The sequence below is a fragment of the Canis lupus genome, chromosome 12 (genome assembly GCF_003254725.2).
Source record: "Canis lupus dingo isolate Sandy chromosome 12, ASM325472v2, whole genome shotgun sequence".
Taxonomy (NCBI): domain Eukaryota; kingdom Metazoa; phylum Chordata; class Mammalia; order Carnivora; family Canidae; genus Canis; species Canis lupus.
In genome coordinates this window covers 6,578,978-6,600,373 of record NC_064254.1, presented here as the reverse complement: position 1 = coordinate 6,600,373, position 21,396 = coordinate 6,578,978, and the positions used below count along the sequence as shown (strand labels likewise).

Here is a 21,396-nt window from a genome sequence, read left to right as displayed (position 1 = left end):
AGTTTTCAAGCCAAAACTATTCTTCTGGGAGCCATTTCCAGGGCTTAGGCATTGCGCCACCTGTCCATCGCCCCCACCAAACATACTGTCTTTGCCCTCCAGTCAGTGCCACTGCCTGTAATTATGGCAGGAAAAACTGCAGCCTGTGCAGAGGGTGACTGGGGAGTTGAAGTCATGTGGAGGTCCCATGGGAGCACAGAGTTAATCCATCTTCAAGAGGCAAGCAGGGCTGGTGAGGCCTGGCAGAGGGAGTGGGCAGCCAGAGCCATGGTGATGACCAGACTTACAGTGACGGTGGCCAGTAAATCAGGCAGTGTTCGCTTGGAGAAGCAGTAGGGGCAGAGCCAACCTGAGCTGGGGAGGGAGGGGGCAGGAGAGGCAAACAGACTCCACCCCCCTACCCCACCTGGACTCTGTCCCAGCACCCAGAAGGCCAGAGGTGGGAGCCCAGAGCAAGGCAGATCACAGTAGGGCTTGGCAGAGAATTCACCAATGAAAAAGGTGAAAAGAAAGGACCCTCGGGGCCAGGGTGGAGGAAGGAGCGAGAGCGAGAGCGTAGGCAGGCTGTAGGCGGCCAGCCCCGGAGCTGTGGAGCTGCAGAGAAGCTCTAGCCCTGAGCCGAGAGGGAGGTGCCATCAGCACCTTCCCGCCTCACCCCAAGTACGGCACCCCCCGACACCCTCCCCCGCCAGTGCAGGCCCAGAACGGAGGGGAGGCAGGCCAGGGGTCAGCAAAACCGTGTCTCCCTCCCTCTCTTCCTCCAGTCTAGTGACACTAATTGGTCTGACGCCTCTGTTATTTTAGTCACACAGACTGATCCTGGACTGTCACAGTGCCACCATGGAGTGAGCCATGTGATTTATGTGAAGGGGGCGGAAGGTGCCTCCCTGCCCCACTGGCTGTAGGTTCATTCATTCTCCAGTTCCTGCTTCCAACAGGAGCTGCATAGTTTCTGGACTCTTCCTGGACCCTTCTCTGGCAGCAAGCAGCAGGGCCTGCAGGGCCCAGGAACTTGGCACAGGCTCTGAATAAACCAGCCTGCTTTTTCCCTTTTTCTTTTTTTTGCTTTTTCCCCTCTTAAGCAGAGCTTCCCCCCTTCTCCAGCCCAAGCAGTTTCATCCAAGCCAATCCCAGACCACACAGCACCAAGGACAAACAGCAATAGCCCCAGCACAGAGCCACACAGGCATTAAAAATATGTTTATCTTTAATGATCCAAGATTCTGCAAGACACACTGATATACCCAGAACTGGGTGGAAATACAGCTTTCTCAGCGGTGCTGCCGCCAACCTGGGGGCAGGGAGGGGCTGGATGCTGGCTGGAGACACCCCCCCCTCCAACCCCCGAGGTAGAGTCCGTTCCAACCTCATGGAGAGTCTCAGTGCCCTATCTCCATGGAAACCACCCTAGCACTGGGATGGGGCTCTAGGGAGCCCATAGGAGCATCTCTGAGAGGTATTTCCCATTAAAAACCACAGGTGCCCTCCCCCACCCAAAGCTACTGCCCAGCTTCCCCTCTTCCCCCCCTGCCAAGACAGGAAACGGAGTGACCACAAAAGGACAAACAAAAGTGACTGTACTTCCTATTGGGGAAGGGAAGGGTTAGCAAAGTGGCTGTGGCAAATAGGGGTGCCATGATTGCCAAAGGGTCAGGTGTGACCCCACCCCAGAGGTACCCCGTGTTGCCAGGGGGCCCCTTCTCTGGGGCATAGAAAAAGGCAGGTCTTCAAGGCTGCTTCCTCTTTTAGAGCTGCCCAAGGTTCAGACCAAGAGGGGATGGGGTCCAGGAAAGCTCTACAACCCCAGGAGGCAGTCACACCCACTACCAAGACACTACCTGTGTCATGATGCAGTGTCAGGGATGTGTGGCCCACATGCCTCCCTTTCCCGGCCTGCGGGACTGTCAGAGGTCCGGCTGGGAGGAACTCCAGGGAAGACCAGGACAGGGGTCAAAGAGGAGACAAAATCTTCTCCAGGTTGGCATCAAAACAGAGCAAGTTCAAAGAAACAAAACCTTGATTTGTACAGGAGCTGCCCCTGGCCTACACCCACTCAGGGTCGGCCCAATAAAAAGTTGGGCAGAGCAGGAGCGTGGCCACCCTCAGGGCAGTGCATGGAACTCAGAAAAGTGAGTCTACAGGATACAAGAGAGAATGGCAGAGCCAAGACCCTGCTGTCCTCTGACACGTCCTCCACTGGCCGCACTTTCCCTGGGCCCTAACCTCAAACCCGCTGTAGGAGCAGCATCCTTCAGGCTGAGCCCTGGCAGGGAAGACTGTTCCCAGGCAGGTCTCTGGGAAGGGAAGTCTGAAAGGTGTCCCAGAAGAAACATGAGCGTCCGCTGAAGGTCCCTAACGGAGTTCTTCAGGGAGAATGGAGAGACCACCACCACCTCCCACCCCTTATGGCCAGGCTGCAGTGACTGTGCTCCCCAGGCCCTTTCCTAGAAGGGGAAAAAACCGGTACTGTGAGCCCCAGGCAGAGTGCCCTGACTCAAAGAACAACAGGTCATTCAACAGGGGTGGGCCCCCCCACACCCTCAGGCGCTGTGTGTCTGGATGAACGAGAGGACATCTTCCTTGGACAGCTTGTCTGGGTCCTGGGGCTTCTGGGAGTCATGCACACGGATGCCATCCCCCCACTCCCAGAAGAGCCTGCCATAGTAACAGATGCTGGGGAGAAGGAAGAGAAAGGAGGTCAGAGGGCTACACTCAGGTGGAGCAGGACCAAAAGATCACCACCCCAGCCCCAGTGACCGAGATTTAGTGGGTTGGTTCTGAGGAGTCAGGTCAAGTGGGGTCAGCAGGGAGGAAGTTCATCTGACTCCAATTAAGGGTCTTCCCTCTGGCAGCCAAAAGATAACCAGTAGGCCCTAGCTCCTCCTCCCTGCCTTCCAGAACCAGCTTTTCCCAACAAAAAGCTGCTGCTGCTGATTATGTCCAACAGGATTCCTACCTACAATTACTGATATTCCTGGTGTATCTGACTGCTGCTTTAATAAAACCGTATAGTGTGGCAACAGAAGCTATTGTCAGTGGCTAGTTATAAGCACATTAGGGCTGCTGGCTGCTGCCAAAACCTATGACAACAATCCTGCAAATGGACATAGGTCCTTATGCGGTATGACGAGGACCTTGAGTCCCAAGGGACAGGGCTGCAGGTGTCCTCAGTATGTTTCCACTACCAGGCCAGTACCAGAAAGTCACGTAAGCAGTGGCTGCTCCAAGGGGCTGCCCACCTGGGACCCCAACCATCACAGCAGGTCCTAGCATCACTCACCTCTCACTGAGCTTCTACCCAGAAGGGGGCCACACCTTAGGGGGGGCCATATCCCCACCCTTGGGAGGAGCCCGGCACATGTTCAGGGGAGCACCTGGTTGGGCAGCCATCTTTCTCGGGACTTGGGGTGTGCCCTGAGAGGGCTGGCATCTTGGCAGGAGCACCAGAAACTGCAGAGGGGGAAGGCATGAAGGAGGACCACTTACTGAAATGGGGCAATGGAGTCTGCAGGGAGGTCAAAGGTAGAGATCTTGGTTTTCTTATTGTAGAAGAACTTCCTCTTGAAGCTTTTGCTGAATCCCATAGTCCACGGCTCTGACAGAAAGAAGAGGGGAAAGGCCAAAAAGGACACAAATTATTCACAGGGGACAGGGGCAGGCCAGAGTAGGGGTGGGTCTTTCTGTGCTCCTGTTCTTTCGTTCTTGTCCCAGAAAGCAGGTAGAGAACGGCCTGTGAGGACGCAGCCTCAATCACCAGTCCACAGGGGTCAAGGAGGGCAACAGAGATCATTACCTCTCAGCAACCCCATCCCAGTCCTGCCAACCTGCCACCCAGGCGACGACTCTGGGACCCCGGCAGAGGCAGGGCTCTGTTAGCCAGAGGGTGCTGAAGAAAAGGGACAGTACAGAAGATGCAAATGGCCAAGCTTAAAACTTCCTGCATCTGGTGCCCCCTGAGAAGGTCCTTTTCCCTGCCATGAGGACACCATGTATACACAGAGCAGTTGGGGTCCTCTCTCCCCAGCCCCAACCCAACCCCCAGGACCCACCAAGGAACAGAAGAGGCTCGGGAAACATGGTCCCCACTCCAACATACACCTCCAAGATATGCCAGCTGGCCACTATGTACCAGAGCAGGCTCAGTCAGGGTCTGGGCCAGTCCCCCTGGCTGCGGGAAGGAGGTCAGGGAACACTTGTCACCTACCATTCACCGTCCTGACGATGTAGAGGCCGGTGGGCACAAAGTGCCGGTCATCCCGCCCTGTGTAGCTGAGCTTCGGAGTGCCACTGGAGCCCTTGATGATCTTCATTTCTAACCTGATTCCCCCGAGGTGAGTACACAGGGAGTGTGAGTACGTGAGAGTGAGTGAGCACGTACGCCTTCACATTAGTCTCTGGCTAATATCAGAGTCCCACCACCCACAGCATTTTATCTCAGTTCAACATAAACTGAGGCAGAGACATGAGTTGCTCCAGGCTACACAGCAAGAGAGTTTGCGCAGAGTTAGATGTAGGACTTGGGCTCTAAACTCTCAACTAAACAATGGAGGCAGGAAAGTGATGGATGCCCCTGCTCTGCTGCTGCTGTCTTCAGTGGGGAAGGGGCCATAGGGTGACACCAGTAAGGGTAAGACCTGAGACCAGAGGTGCCACTGGGCCTTCAGTCCACCACCAAAGGCATCAGAGTGGCCACTGAGGAGTTAACATGAGACCAGGGGACCTGGCCAGGCTCCCATGGCCACATTGGCCACCCACTGGGTCTCAACCCAGAATGAGACCCACAGATGAGAGCACCCTGCACAGTGCTAAGAATGCAAGGAAGCAGTCATGCCCCCTCTACCCCTCCAGGCTCAATTTCTCTGTCAGCACCAGGAGCTGGGATTTATAGCGTTTCAAGCAGCTTGCTGCTTTGCCCCTCACAGGGACAATCGTAACTATTACAGCATCAATGAGCCCGTATTTCTGCCTGGCGCACACTCGCCTGCTCCCCTCCTGACAGGGTGCTGAATCAGCTCTCAGCTGGGGGGCTCTTGGCTGTAGCAGTGGGGTTAGAGGCAGTCTGCCAGGGCCAACTCACTGCCTCCCCCACAACCCAGCTCTGCAAAAGAATACTCCTCTGAAATCCTGAACTAAGGGAGTCACTCACCTGACAAAAATCTTCTCCATCTCCTCCAGCCTGTATACCTCCTTCACCCTGTGTGGAGAGAGAGAGTTCCTGAGGGCTGCAGGGAGGATGTTCTTGTCTGGCAGCAGCTGGGAGGCAGGAAGCTGCTGCTTCTGGCCTGGGTACCTGCAACCCACCAGAATGAGGACCCCTGGCCAGGTTCACTGCTGTCCCTCACAGACCTGCCATAGCCCAGAGCTACCAAACACTGCATTGGTCCCACCCCAGGGTAACTGGGGAGCACCACTATGCTTATGGAAGAAAGCAGAGCATGGTCTGATGCAAAGCTGTCTCTGCTGGATTCCCACCCCAGGCCATCCTCACCGTCACCAGAGGCCAGAGCACCAAGGTCCAGGCTCTGTCCAGATCCGTCACCATGGGTCTTAGGGGTTCTTGTAGCAGCATTCCTTCCAAACAGTCTTAACAGGCCTTTTACCATAGGGGGCAGGGGACCCCAACCCAAGTACAAGACTCCACCTCTGGGAGCCCTGGAATATGTCTTTGAAACTGCTCCTGGGTAAGATAAGATCCCCAGAGACCCAACAGCCACCACAACCAGCACAGGAAGGGTGCCTGGGAGGTGCCCCTCAGGATCAGGCTGACTGGACATTGTACATCACGTGTAAAAAACACCTCGGTCTCTAGTCCTATGAAGCCCCAAAGGTAGTAACCTCTGATTTGGACACAGCCTGCAAAGCCTGTTCTCCATCTGTTGGCTCCCTGACTGCTCGAATCCTCCTCTCCTCCCTCAAATGCCTGGAACCATCACACTAACATGGCAACAAACTTTCTCTTTTTCATGTTCAAAAGCTCACATTCCCTCAGCACCCTTTTCTTACCTGAGAAAAATGGAAAGACCATGTGATATGCTAACGACATTCAAGCGTGAATATGCGATTCACAAGGGGTGTGAGCGCTCCCAGGAGCACGTGTGTCTTAAATGGGGACACCTTATCCCCTAGGAATGAATCTCTTCTCTGAGGTTGGCCCACTGGGACTAGGCTGGAGAGGCCCTGGGGTGAAGGAGACACTAATCCTAGTGCCCACTCCCCCCCCCCCCCCCCCCAAACAATTCACACTCACCGAGGGTAGTCTTATCTGTAGAAAGCCAACCTTGCCTGGTCCCCTGTCCTGAGCTCTCCCATCCCCCACAGGATGGGGAAGCAGGCAGTGACCAGAAAGCAGCAATGGGAGCTGGGCTTTGGAGGGAGAGACCATATGCTCACCTGATGGGATTCATGTCAGGTCGACTGGGCTTGGAAACCGCTTTCACAAATTTCTCAGCAAGCTGAATGCTACGGTTCAAACAGAGTCTCTCAGAGGCAAGCAAAAGGCCTCCACCACCAGCCCAGGGCATTTCCATGACAGCAGTGAGGGAGGACATTTAGAAGTGCTCCAAGAGGCAGCACTCCTACCCCAGGAAACCCGCCCTGCCCTTCTCCACTAACATCTTTATGAGCCCTCCCTCTCCTGGATTCCAACACCAAGTTTGCGACATCTCGGTAGGCTTTCCTGAAGTGTGCCTTGAGCTGGGCTCAGCCCCTCCACTCAAACTTCAAACATCACCTTTACTGTGTATGTCCACTCACCCCAACCCAGTGATAGCACATCACACCCACAGGAAGAAGCAACTTAGGAGTAAGGTCAGCATCACTGCAGTGATGTTCCCTTCCTCCCTTCTAACAACTGATTTAGGCATCCATCCACACGCAAAAGGGATCCAGATGAACAGACTTAACTAGGTCCACCCATGCTTAAGACATGTTCTTCAGAGACCCTTCCTCTTGCCCTAAGGTTATCCTCTTGCTCAACCGTAACACAAACATCACTTTTGATCTGAACAGCTATGGTAAAATGGAGGGTGCTGGTATCTATAGCAATCAGGGCCCAAGGCCTAGCAAACTATGCAGCACCAATACTAATTCCTCACCCTGCCCCTGGAAGCAGCTAATGGGTGGGAAAGGGAAGCAAAGGACATCCTCAGGCAGAGAAGGCCTGGGTGAGGGGCCAAGCCCCTGAGGCTGCTGCCACAGAGCTGCCCTGGCCTACCCCACCCTCCCACCCCAGGGTCCAGGTCAAACCGCTGGTTAAAGTGCTGCTCCCGCACGTCGCTGCCGTTCAGCACGAGGACGTCAAGGATGTGGATGGCACTAATCTTCCGCTGGGCCTTCCCCTAGAAGGATAAGTACACTGCCCACCTGGCCAGGCACTGGCCTGGGGCCCACTCTGCCCACTATGGCATGCTGGCCTCCATTCTACTTCTAGCCGAGGAAGGGAAAGACTCTAAACAGGGTATTTCTCTTGCCTTCCCAGCTCATTCTCAGCACCACACTGGCCCAGACTTCTAGCAGAGATCTGAGGCTCCAGGGGATGAGCCCCTGGGGCTCAGTGAGAGGTGGCTGCCATGGCGCTCCAGCCGGGGCCTAGCTTCCCAATCCTGTCAACTGTTCCCACGGACTGTTCTGAAAGTCACCTGTTTGGCTGTAATGGCCAAAGCTCAAGGGGTCCCTGGTAAAAACAAAATCAGCAGCTAAAAAATACCCAGCAGGCCCACTGGGGCCCTCAATGCCCACAGATGATGGAGATCCCTCTTACACACATGAAGACTGTGGTCCTTCCTACCTGAACATATCACAGAGCAACTACTGGAGGAGAAGGAATCATTATAAAGCCTTCCCCCAGCTCTGGGCCCTGTTTAGTACCACATACAAGGTAACCCAGTTAACTCAGGAGGAGCTTAGCTATACAGCTTAGCTGGCAGGACCAGACACGTGAACAGAACCACCTCTGACCTCCCCTTTCAGCTCATGGACGATCTCCACAGACAGCAGAGTATCCCGGGGTAGCTCCGTCTTCAGGTCCAGCTTGACCCAGCGATCTGACTGGCGGCCATCCCACGTGTAAATCTGAGACTTCTATGGGCAGAAAGAAACGGCCCCATCAGGCAGGCATGGAGAGCAAGGGCTGAGAGGCTCAGTTCTCAGAAGGGCTCTTAGTTGGCAGCTATAAGCTGACAGGGCTGGGAAATGTCAGCAGAAAATGTCTAGGGGAGACTAGCCAGTTCTACTTCAGCAACAGGGATCTGGTGGTCTTCCTGGTGGTCAGGAACAGGCCCAGGGCACCATTCCAAAGGACTACATCCATGATGAGTGGCCCTACATCCATGATGAGTGGCCCTCAGGAAAGATCAAGCTTGGGACATCTCTGAGATGAGCTTGCAGAAGGGTACAGCAAGCTGGGGAGGGAGGGCGGCAGTAGAAAGATAACGTGTGAGAGAATGCAGTAAGGGAACAGAGATAAAGCCCCACAGAGATACAACACAAAGTGGAAAGACAAGAGCAATCATAACTTTACCCAATTAAGATACAGAACTGCCAACGCTTGGGGTGCCTGGGTGGCTCAGGCAATTAAGCGGCTGACTCTGTTTCTGCTCAGGTCATGATCTCAGGGTCGTGATATTGTTGGGCTCAGCCCTGGGTGTGGAGCCTGCTTGAGATTCTCTATCCCCCCTACCCATCCCTGCCCTTCACTCACACACATGCCCTCTCAAAAAATTTAAAAAATTGCCAAGGTTTTCCCTCATCTTAGACTCCAAGGGCTCCAGAGCAAGATGAGATGATGAGGGAAGCACTGCAAAGAAATGGCTGCATGGATTCAAGCCACATTAGCCTACTGACCATCCTGCTAGCCTGGGAAGCTTAATATCACAAGAAAAGGAGCAATGCAGAGATGATTAGGCAAATGTGTGAATAAATGAAAAACTAAATGGATGAATGGCACCTGGCTAACTCAGAGGAAGAAAGGAAGTGAAGCTTTAAGAAATACCTTTCCTGGGATCTAAGCCTCGGCTCCCTGGCGCTAAGAGAACATGCACTAAGTGTGGCAGGCAGCTGTCCAGACTCCCACAAACATAGACCAAGGATCTACCATCCCAACTACTTGATAGGAAGCCAGCAGCAGACTCACCCCCAGGCCGATGAGGAACTTCTGCTCACTGCCAGACACCATGCAGCGGTAGTCCAGCACTGGGCGGATCTTCTCCAGGGTTTTGGAGGTGAGCAGCGTGGGCTTATAGCTGAAGATGTCAATCTCAGTGCCCTGCAGCCCCGGGTCAGAGAAAACATGGCTGAGTTGGGGGAAGGGACAGGCGCTCAGTATGGGTGCCTGTATGAGGGAGGGGGCAGGCCGGGAGAGGTGAAGGACAGGAAGCACTTGCTAAAACATGCCCCCCTGCACCCCCTGCTCTACCTAACCATGCATTAACTGGGATCTAATTCCATCTGCTTGGAATGTTCCTTTTAAGACCTATTAGGAGAGGCTGGGAAGGGAAAGAACACTGAGTCCCTGAGTACAGATCAATTTACCAGAGCTATAAGGAAATGTCACCAGAATATAAAAGCCACCCCTTCAATCAAACTGAAGGTGAGGACTCATCAGTAGTTCTGATCATAGGTCTGAGGGCGGTTAAATGACCTCTCCACCCCACTCAGGAAAATGTACATATGCTACTCTTTTGAGGTCATCTTGAACCACATTCTCCAGTCCTTGACCTCACAAAACCAGCACAATGGCCCACAATCTGGGCCAGATTTAAATGAAGCTCACAGAAAAGCTGGAAGTCAGGTGATAAAAAAAGAACAGAGCCCAAGAATTCCAAGGACCAGCTCACCAGAAACACAACGGGAGTCTAGGGTTAGGCTAGCCCCACTGTGGAGCTCCCCTGGCAGCCCCTCTTGGCCCTCTGCCCAGCTCCCCTGCCTGAGATCATCCCACACTTGTCTCCCCTGTAGGCAAATCTCATGTGACCCTGAACTTGCCAGGGAGTGCCAGCCAGCCCCACCCTTTGTGCAAGGAGGAATGCTGAGCACATCACATCACCAACATCACATCTTCAGACAACCCGACGGGCACTTGGGGAACTCAAAACCCTACACCAAAGGTTCCCACCTATGGTGGCCTCAACCCAGACCCTCAGAGCCTGGGAGGTACCTGCACAAGCCCTACGGAGACCAGGCATCTGGGAGATCTCAGCAATACCTTCCACATCTAAAGTTAGGCCTAACTTTTTATTTTTACCAGATACCAAACTTACCTGGATTAGCTCAAAGAACTTAGATTTGGGGTCTGAGGAAGAAGGAGCAACTCGAGCCTGGTCTGGGATCTGAAAGGAGACGGCAAAGAGCTTTGATTTTCAAATGCACTTTCCACGAAGGCTGTGTGGGAGCATAAGCAGGTGAGGGGATCGGTCCAGACAAGGGAGGAGGCAATGGCACCTAAAAAAGGACGCTAGAAAGCAGGAGATGGATGTGGATAATCCAGTCACCACCCCAGTGCAGGCCCTGAGGCTGCACACCACAGAGGCCACTTCCTTCTCTCTGAGGTTCTTGTGCGCAATGTTGCTGTACAAGCCCCAACAGCAAAATGAAGCCTGGTCACCCAGCACCCTTGTCCTTTTTGACCCAACTGCAAGACTACACTGACAGTGAAAGAGCCAAGAAGGTAACTCCTGACAATGCTGAGACGTCCAGCTCTGGAACGTCATGAGGGTAGGCAGATGGTTTCACGCAAGGGAGACCCTAAGGTCTCTACAGCCTCCCTGTCCTGGAGCAACAATGGGTTGGGGAGATGCTCACCCCCCAAAGTCGAAGGCACTCTTTCCGGATCTCTGCCTGCCGAGGCTCACTCAGGGTCCTGGGAAAATGAAGCCAACAAGCGATTAAAACCTCCAAGAGGTACACCCCTCAGAATCCCAGAGAGAGGAAGCCCACGTGAATAAACACGTGCATGCACACACAGAGCCCACGCTGCCCTCAGCCTAGGATGCTAACAATACTCACATAGCTCTGCCCCTTAAAGATGGGAACTCACTTGTTTTACACAAAATGAGATCACCTCCCCTCCCCACAGCAAAGGGAAGGAAGACTATCCTTCTGATCACCCTGGATGCCAGAATTTCCCATACAACCTTCTCCCAACTACCCGTCAGTACTTCCTGGCTCCTCTCTGCTGATATAGGTCACATTAAGTCCATCCCAGTGGATGTCACTCTGCCCCAGGAAGCTGAATCAGCTTCTGCTCACCCCCTACCAGGGGACTGGTTTTCCTGGACCAGTCCTATCTCCGTTCTTTTGATCTCTCTTTAGTCTGTGTCCCCCAACATTATATATTCCATTCATACTATGCCACTCAACATCCTCTAATGCCCTATTAATAACTCTTCCTGTATCCTTTTCCTGGGTTATTCTTCTCTGCCCAAACAGAAAGTCTTTGAGGGCAAGGTTCTTGCCATATACTTCTCTGGCATGTTTCACAGACCACAGCAGAATATAAGATAAAAGAGAAGATGTTTTAAAATTAAGTTTGTTGAAATAAATGAAGAGCTTAGGGTGAGGAGCAAAATGAAAAGATCTTCCCTTGAAATAGGTGAATTCTGGGGAGTGGGCAACACTCACGTGTCTTGAACAAAGGCATGGATTTTGGCCAGAGCTTTGATCTGCAGACTGCAGTGGCTAGAGAGAGAGGGGGGGGGAAATGATTTAATTTCAGAAGGATTACCAAAAGGACAGCCAAAAGATATCAAAAAAGAGAAGTTCAGCCAGAGCATCTGTATTTGGGGGAGAGGGGTTGGACAACGGAAAGAGAACTCCTTCGACCACACCCGAAGTTACCGTTACACGGGGCCTGCTGAAGGCTTACAATAAAGCAGAACTGAGTTAAGCCCTCCAGACACTCAGCTCCCAAGTCCTGCTAAAAGTAAAGTTCTGATCCCATCCTTAAAAATTTGAAAGCAGTAGTGAACTAATTCTAAATAAAGCAACAACAAAATCCAGACCCAGTTCAACTGCAGTCTAAACCCACCTATACTAACAGCTGCCCTTTCTACTTTAATTCCCAATGTTCTTTTACACACAATGTCTGGCATTAAATGAAAAAGCATGTGACATGTGATAAAGCAAGAAAATGTGACCAACTACAAAGCGGGCAAACAATTCAACAGCATAATAAGACCCAGAAAATGGTCGGAATGTTGGAATTATCAGACCAAGCCCTTAAAATAACTGGAAAACATGTTAAGGAATCTAGCAGAAAAGATGTACAATGCACATGCAAAATAAAGAATTTTAGCAGAGATACAGAAACCACATTTCTAAAAAGCAAAGATTCTAGAAATAAAATATAACAGAGATGAAGAATGATTTTGATGGGCTTATCAGTAGACTGAAAACAGCAAAGGAAAGAATCAGTGAACTTGGGAACTGAAACATTAAGAGAGAAAAAAGTGAAAAAAACACACCAGCACTGAAGCTCTATAGGACAATAGCAAACAGTTTAACACAAATAAGTAGAGCCTCAGAAACAGAAAAAAGAATAGGACAAAAATACTGACAAGATAATAGCCAAGAATTTTCCCAAACTGTTAACAATGAAATCAATCTACAGATCCAATGTCAGAGAACCCCAAGCAGAATTAATACAAAGAAAACCATACATAAACACATCATAGTCAACATGCTGAAAACAAAGATAAAGGGAAAATCTTGAAAACAGTCAGAGGAAAAAGGACATGTGGCATGCACAAAACAGTAAGAATAATGACTGACTTTTCATCAGAAACAAGGCAGACAGAGAACAATGGAACCTTATCTTTCAAGTGCTGAAATAGAAACATGGCCAACCTCAAATTCTATATCCAATGAAAATATCCTTCAAAGATGAAAGGGAAATGCACTTCCAAAGACAAAGCCGAAGGAATTACTCCAGCATACTTGCCCAACAAAAATAGACTAAAAGAAATTCTTTGGGCCAGAGAGAAATGATTCCAAATAGAAACCTGGGTCTGCAGGAATGAAGAACACCAGAACAGGTAAGTAGGTCAGTAGATATCAAGGAACTTAAAAAAAAAATTTTTTTAATTACATATATAGGTATACCTTGTTTTATTACTCCTCACACATTACTGCACTTCACATATAATGCATCTTTTACAAACTGCAGGTTTGTGGCAACCTTGTGTCAAGCAGGTTGGTATCATTTTCATCATCTATTGGTATCATTTTCCCAACAGCATTTGCTCACTTCAGGTCTCCATGTCACATTTTGGTAATTCTCACAATATCTCAAACTTTTTAATTATTATTATATTTGTTATGGTGATCTGTGATCAGTGAACTTAGGGGCCCGAAGATGTGACTGAATTGCTATAAAACTTGAACAGATGAGAAGCTGCTTCTCACAGAAAAGCAAAGAAAGCTGTTTCTTGCGACAGAATCTACTCCTGGTGAAGATGTTGTGAAGATTGTTGAAATGACAACAAAAGATTTAGGATATTACATAAATTTAGTTGATAAAGCAGTGGTAGGGTCTGAGAGGACTGACCCAATTTTGAAAGCAGCTCTGTTGATAAAATGTTATCAAACAACATCACATGCTACAGAGAAACTGTTCATGAAAGGAAGAGTCATTAATGTGGCAAATGTCACTGTTGTCTTATTTTTTAAGAACTGCCACAGCCGCACCAACCTTCAGTAACCACCACACTGATCAGTCAGCAGCTATCAGCACTGAGGCAAGACCCTGCACCAGCAAAAAGATTGCAACTTGCTGAAAGCCCTGACAATGCTCAGCATTTTTTCAGCAATAAAATTTTTTTAAAGATTTTATTTACTTATTTGACAAGAGAGTGAGCGAGCGAGCATAAGCAAGGGGAGCAGCAGGCAGAAGGAATTTTCCCAAACTGATAACAATAAAATCAATCTACAGATCCAATGTAGCAGAGAAGCAGACTCCCCACTAATAAGCAGGGCTCAATCCCAGGACCCTGGGATCATGACCTGAGCTGAAGGCAGATGCCCAAATGACGGAGTCACTCAGGCATCCTACAATAAAGTATTTTTTTTTAATTTTTTAATTTATTTATGATAGTCTCACAGAGAGAGAGAGAGAGGCAGAGACACAGGCAGAGGGAGAAGCAGGCTCCATGCACCGGGAGCCCGACGTGGGACTCGATCCCAGGTCTCCAGGATCGCGCCCTGGGCCAAAGGCAGGCGCCAAACCGCTGCGCCACCCAGGGATCCCTGTATTTTTGAATTAATATTTGTACATTGCTTTTTGTACATAATGCTATTATACACTTAACAGACTATATTACAGTGTAAACATAACTTTAGATGCGTTGGGAGACAACAAAACTAATTTGTCTTGCTCTATTGCAATATTCACCTTATTGCAGTGGTCTAGAACCAAACCCACAGTATCTCCAAAATATGCCTGTACAGGCATGTGTACATTTAAATCTCTTTAAAAGACACGATGGACTTTACAGTTTAAAATAAAAATAATAGCAAGGTAAAGTAGACTTTAATATGAAGTAAGAACATAAAGGCAGGACTATAAATGCATATTTACTATGGTAAGGTTCTTACATTGTTTTTTTTTTTTTTTTAAAGATTTTATTTATTTATTTATGAGCGACAAAGGGGGGCGTGGGGCAGAGACACAGGCAGAGGGAGAAGCAGGCTCCATGCAGGGAGCCTGATATGGGACTCGATCCTGGGTCTCCAGGATCACACCCTGGGCTGCAGGCGGCGCCAAACCGCTGCGCCACCGGGGCTGCCCAGGTTCTTACATTGTTCATGAAGCAGAATACTTTTTGAAGGTAAAGCATGATAAAGATGCATATTGTAATCTCTGAAGCAGCTAAAACATAACAGGTATTTTTAAAAAAAAAACCCAAGGAGATACAAAGGCATTTTAAAAAATGCCAAACTTTCCCCCCAAAAAAGGGTGGGAAGAGGAACAGAGAAACAAAAAGAAGACAGAATAAACAGAAATCAAACAACCAAGACAGAGGATTTAAATCCAAACATATCAATAATTATATTCCATGTAACTATACTAAACACTCTAATTAAAAGGCAGAGACTGTCACATTGGATAAGAAGGTAAGACCCAACATATGTTATTTATAAAGACAAAGACAGGCTGAAAATAAAAGGGACATAAAAAGACAAACCAAGCAAATACTAAGCAAAAGAAAGCTGATGTAGCTATATTAATACCAGACAAGGCAGACTTCAAAACAAAGAGTATTGCTAAAAAAGGATATTTCATAATGACAAAAGGTCAATTCGTGAAGAGTAACAGAATACAGATCTAGACACTAATATCTCTCATGAACACAGACTCAATAAAATATTAGTAAAATCAAATATAGCAATATGAGGATGATACTCATAATCAAAGTATATCCAAAAATGCAAGATTTGTTTACCATTTCAAAAATCACTCAATGTAATTCACTGTATTAATGGAATAAAGAAAAATACAATTTCTATAGATACAGAAAAGTATTTGACAGAATTAAACATCCATTTATGATAAAAACTCTAAACAAACTCAGAATAAACTGTCAACCTGATAAAGGACTCTCTAAACAAACTTACTAACACCATACTTAATGAATGATTAAACACTTTTTACTTAAAATGAAGAATAAGGCAAGACTGTCTGCTTTTATCACTTCAATTCAACAACAAACTGGAGAAATTAGTCAGTGCACTAAGACAAGAAAAAAAAAAAAAAACAACTACCATATGATCCAGCAATTCCACCTGTAGGTATTTATCCAAAAGAACTGAAATCAGAATCTTGAAAAGGTATCAGTACTCCCATGTTCACTGTAGCACTATGCACAATAGCCAACATGCAGAAGCAACCTAAATGTCCACTGACCGAGAATAAAGAAAATGTGATAATACATGCACAATGGAGTATTTTAAAAAATTTATCTTAAATTTTTTTTTTTTTTATCTTAAGTAAACTCCATACCACATGTATGGTTCAAACTCACAACTCCAAGATCAAGAGTCATATACTTACTGAGCCAACCACAGGCACTCCTTTACATACAATGAAGTATTATTCCAACTAAAAAGAAATTAAGCAACATGAGACAACATGAATGAATCTTGGGGACATCATGCTAAGTGAAATAGTCACTGAAAGACAAATACTGTATGATTCCAATTATATAAGGTATCTAAAACAGTCCAATTCATAGAACCAATAAGTAAATTAAGCATTCTCACAGGATACAGTCAGTACACAAAAATCAATTGTATTTCCACACACTAGCAATGAACTAGAAAATGCCATTTTAAACATACTACTTACAATACATCCAAATGCACAAAATTCTTAAGGATAAATTTAGCAAAAGATGTGTAAGACCTCTATACTAAAAACTATAAACTACTGCTGGGGAGACATCAAAGAAATTCAATAAATGGCTAGCTTTTAAATTTATTGATATAAATATTTAATATTGTTAAGATGTTAATTTTTGCCAAATTGATTCATAACCTCAATGTACTCTTCATCAACACTCCAGCAGGCTTTTTGCAGGAATTGACAAATTCTAAAATTTACATAGAACTACAAAAAACCCCTAGACTAGCTAACAGTCTTGGGGGAAAAAAAAAATCAATGCTGGAGAATATATACTACCTGACCTCAAAGTATCTTGTTTCAAGGTACAGTCATCAAGAGAATATGGCAAAAGACAAACAGATGGACAGAACAGAACAGAGTCCTCTAGATATAATCAGTTGCACATACATATTTATAGTCAAATAATTTTCAACAAGAGGGCCAAACCAATTAAATGGAAAAAGCAAAGTATTTTTAACAAACAATGCTGGAACTGACTATCTATAAGGAAAAAGAAAGAACCTCGATTCCTACCATCACACCACATGAAGAAATTTATTTCAGGTAGACTACAGACCTAAACGAATGAAACTTCTAGATGAAAAGAGGAAAGTATTTTCCGGATTTTAGTATAGGCCAAGACTGTTTAGAGAAAAAAAAATCACTAACAAAAAGAAAAAAATTGATAAATTGAATTTCATCATCAAAATTTAAAAGTTCTAGGCATCCCAACTGAAAGAAAAGTAAAATTATCTCAGTTCACAGATAACATGACCTTTTATGCAAAAAACCCTAAAGTTTCCAACAAAATCTATTATAATAAGCAAATTAAGCTAACTTGCAGGACACAAAATCAACACACCAAACCAGTCATTTCTATACACTAATAATGAGAATTCTGAAAAGGATTAAGAAAACAACTCCACATACAACAGTGTCAAAAAGAATAAAATATTAGGAATAAATTAAAGAAGTATAAAACTTATACACTAAAAGCTACAAAACACTGCTGACAAAAACGGGAAAAGAAATAAATGAATGGAAAAACATCCTGTGATCATGGATTGGATCAATATTGGATCAAAATTGTTATTAACAGGACAATACTATCCAAAGTATAATCTACAGATGCAATGCAATCCCTATCAAAATCTCAATGGCAATTTTTGCCAAAACAGAAAAAGCCGTCCTAAATAAAGTTCATATGGAATTTCAAGGGACTTCATAGCCAAAACAATCTTGAAAAAGAACAAGGGGAGCCTGGGTGGCTCAGTTGGTTAAATATCTGCCTTCAGCTCAGGTCATGATTCCAGGGTTCCGGGATGGAGCCTTACATTGGGCATCTTGGTCAGTGGGGAGCCTGCTTCTTCCTCTCTCTCTGCCTGCTGCTCCACCTGTTTGTGTTCTTTCTCTCTGTCAAAAAATAAAAATCTTAAAAAAGAAAAAGAACAAACTGAAGTTCTCATACTTCCTTATTTCAAAACTTAATACAAAGCTAGAGTAATCAAAACTGTGGTACTGGCATAAAGACAGACAGAGCAATGGAAAGAATAGAGAGCCCAGAAATAAACCCTTGCATATATGATCAAATGATTTTCAACTAGGGTACCAAGACCATTCTATGATGAAAGAACAATCATTTCAACAAATGGGTTGGGAAAACTGGATATCTACATGCAAAGAATGAAGCTGGAGTTAATACAAAAATTAACTCAAAATGGATCAGAGACCTAAACATAAAAGCTAAAACTATAAAACTCTTAGAAGAAAACATAGCAAAAAGCTTCATGATGTTGGATTCAATCATGATTTCCTGAGGCAAATTCATAGAGCTAGAAAGTATACTAGAGATTACCAGGGGCTTTGGGGTGGTGTAAATGGGGAGTTATTGTTTACAGAGTTTCTGTTTTGGATGATTAAAACATTCTGGAAATATACAGTGATGATGGTTCTACAACAATATGAATGACTAAATGCCACTGAATTATACACTTTAAAAAGGGTCAAAATGGTAAACTATTTTATGTATATTTTACCACAATAAAAAAATGATTAAAAAAAATTTTAACTTCTGCTTATCAAAAGATACCATTAAGAAAATGAATAGGCAAGTCACATATTAGGACAAAATATTCACAACACATTATTTGAAACCAGACTTGTATTCAAAATATAGAAAGTGTCCCCATAATTTAATAAAAGGACAAATCAATTTTTAAAAGGTCTAAAGACTTGAAGAGACACATCAAAAAAGAAATATACAAACAGCCAATAAACACATGAAAAGAGGTTGAACATCATTAGCCATCACAGAAATACAAATCAAAACCACAAGAGATACCACCTTACAGAATGACTATTATCAAAAAGAAAAGAAATATCACGTGCTAGTGAGGATGTGGAGAAAAGGGAATCCTTGCACAGTGGTAGGAATGTAAGTTAGTGTACCCACTATGGAAAACAACAGAGTTTTCTCAAAAAATTAATTACTACCACAGTCCAGCAATTCTACTTCTAGTATCCAAAGAAAACAAAAACACTGATTTGAAAAGACATATGTGCCCCTAGGTTCATCACATTATTATTTACAACACCCAACATATGGAAGCAAGCTAAATGTCCATCAATAGATGAATGGATAAAGAAGATGCATGTATATACAATGAAGTATTACTTGGCCATAAAAAGAATGAAATCTTATAATCTGCAACAATAAGGATGGATCTAGAGGCTTATTATGCTATGTGAAATAAATCAGACACGAAAGATAAAAACTATGACTTCACTTATATGGGGAATTGAAAAAACAAAACAAATGAACAGATACAAACAAAACAGAAACAGACTTACAGATACAGAGAACAAACTAATGGTTGCCAGAGGGGAAGGAGTAGGGGGGATGAACACCTATGAACAATAGGTGAAGGGGATTAAGAGGTACAATCTTCCAGCTAGATAAGTAAGACACAGGAATATAAAGTAGACCATAAGGAACATAGTTAATAACATTGTAACAACAATGGTGACAGATGGTAACTAGACTTCTGGTAGTGAACATTTCATGTATGTATATAAATACTGAATCACTATGTTCTACACCTAAAACTAATACAATATTCAATTTTAAAAATATACAAAAAAGGGATGTCTGCGTGGCTCAGTGGCTGGGTGTCTGCCTTTGGCTCAGGTTGTGATCCAGGGGCCTGGGACTGAGTCCCACAATGGGCCCCTTGCAGGAAGCTTGCTTCTCCCTCTGTCTATGTCTCTGCCTCTCTCTCTCTCATAAGTAAATAAATAAAATCTCAAAAAAATAAATTAAATAAAATAAAAATAAAAATATACAAAAAAATAAAACCACAATGGTATAACACTACACCCCCACCAGAATGGCTAAAATGACAAAGACTAACAATATCATATGTTGGCAAAGATGTAAAGCAATCAGAATTCTCATACTCTGTTGGAGGATGTATAAACTGGTACAAGCACTTTAGAAAACTGTATGGCATTATTAAAAAGTTAAATATACACCTAACCTATGACCTAGAATTTCTGTTCTTGGATATTTATCTAAGAAAAATGAAAATATCTGTCCATCAAAAGCCCTGCACAAGAATGTTTTTAGCAGCTTTATTCATAACAGCCCCAAACTAAAAATATCATTAAGTGTCCATCAAAAGAATAATAAATTTGGTATGCTCATATTATGGAATACTACTCAGCAATAAAAAGGAACAAACAAATCCCACATGAAAGAATCTCAAAAACACTATGGTAAGGAGAAAAAAAAAAAAAAAAAACAGACACAAAAGTGTCTATGATTCCATTTATACAAAGTTCTAGAATAGACAAAACTGATTTATGATGATGAAAATAAGAGTGGTTATTTTAGGCTTGATGGATAGGGGCACAAATAAATTTTCTGAGGTTACAGTAATATTGTTGTTCATAAAATGAAATGTAGGCTACATGGATATATACATTTGTCAAATATGACCGAAGTGTTTACATAAGATCTGAATTTCAATTATGGAATTTTACATTGATCCTTTTAAAAAAGAAAGAAAACTGATTCATTATAGGACTGTTTAAACACTGTACTATTGGGAGCACTGAGGAGTCCAGTTGTGCAACGTATCCACACACACTCATAGCAGCTGGCAGCACAGTTCAGCAAAAAAGAAGTCCAGAAATATTACAAAGCCCTGGTTTTGCTGACTCTAGGCCAGTTCACACCTGTTTCCTCACATATAACATGAAGCTCAGTATCTGCTCCAGTTTGGTATCTGGCATTACCATCAAGATGAGAGCGTTGTGACAGTACCGTGGAAAGTTAAAATACTGTAGGATGATGGTAAATGGGTAAAGACTACCTCTCCTGTAATTCTCCAGGGCCTCCTATACCTTCTCTGAGAGACAGGACTCTACACCCTTAGAAATGACCTTTCCAATACCTGTTTTGCCCCATGAGAAAGCACTTGGTGATTCACTGCTACTATACAACACTCCAACATACCTCAAAAACTTTTCTCTAAGGCTTGACCACTTAGAAAACTCAGCCAACTGTCACAGCTTTAAATTATTATAATCATTACAAAATTATTTCAAGGGCGGGGGGAATCAAAGGTTTAAAACAAAACAAAACTGCATTCAGATCACCCATCTGGGGAATTTATGAACTGGCAAAAAAGCTTTAATATCAGAAACTTCCAAAGTATGCCGCATACTTGCTTCCTAGCCATCTCCTGTCTCCAAACAGGGAGCTTCAGAAGGCAACAACCATGACAGCCTTTCACAAACAGAAGCAATTAAAGAGTAGTTACTCCTGCCTCCAGGAACACAGGACAAGGCTGCTCTCTATCAGAGTTCACTATCATACTCAGGTTCCCATGGGCAGGGCTGTGACAACCAGGTTCCCAACAGCCACCCCAGGGACAGAGCAAGGGAGAAGGACAAGGTGTCAAAATCCCAGAGAGTCCTGGAACAAGCAGACCAATCCTAGTTACCAATTTTTTATGACTGAC

General features: G+C 45.3%; 1 protein-coding gene across 2 annotated transcripts in view; it reads right to left on the bottom strand.

Moving 5' to 3' along the window:
* Nucleotides 1-1,189: 1,189 nt before the first annotated feature.
* CMTR1 (cap methyltransferase 1) overlaps nucleotides 1,190-21,396 on the bottom strand; it is a 50,767-nt gene continuing 30,560 nt past the window's right edge. For both annotated transcript variants that reach the window (XM_025418621.3, XM_035698051.2), the window contains exons 14-24: nucleotides 11,617-11,673; nucleotides 10,798-10,855; nucleotides 10,257-10,325; nucleotides 9,131-9,262; nucleotides 7,957-8,079; nucleotides 7,246-7,337; nucleotides 6,391-6,459; nucleotides 5,147-5,194; nucleotides 4,205-4,317; nucleotides 3,487-3,595; nucleotides 1,190-2,673 (exon numbers count right to left, since the gene is read on the bottom strand). In XM_025418621.3, coding sequence (XP_025274406.1) covers nucleotides 2,541-2,673; nucleotides 3,487-3,595; nucleotides 4,205-4,317; nucleotides 5,147-5,194; nucleotides 6,391-6,459; nucleotides 7,246-7,337; nucleotides 7,957-8,079; nucleotides 9,131-9,262; nucleotides 10,257-10,325; nucleotides 10,798-10,855; nucleotides 11,617-11,673 — 1,003 coding nt within the window. In that variant the 3' untranslated portion in view covers nucleotides 1,190-2,540. The remainder of the gene's footprint in view (nucleotides 2,674-3,486; nucleotides 3,596-4,204; nucleotides 4,318-5,146; nucleotides 5,195-6,390; nucleotides 6,460-7,245; nucleotides 7,338-7,956; nucleotides 8,080-9,130; nucleotides 9,263-10,256; nucleotides 10,326-10,797; nucleotides 10,856-11,616; nucleotides 11,674-21,396) is intronic.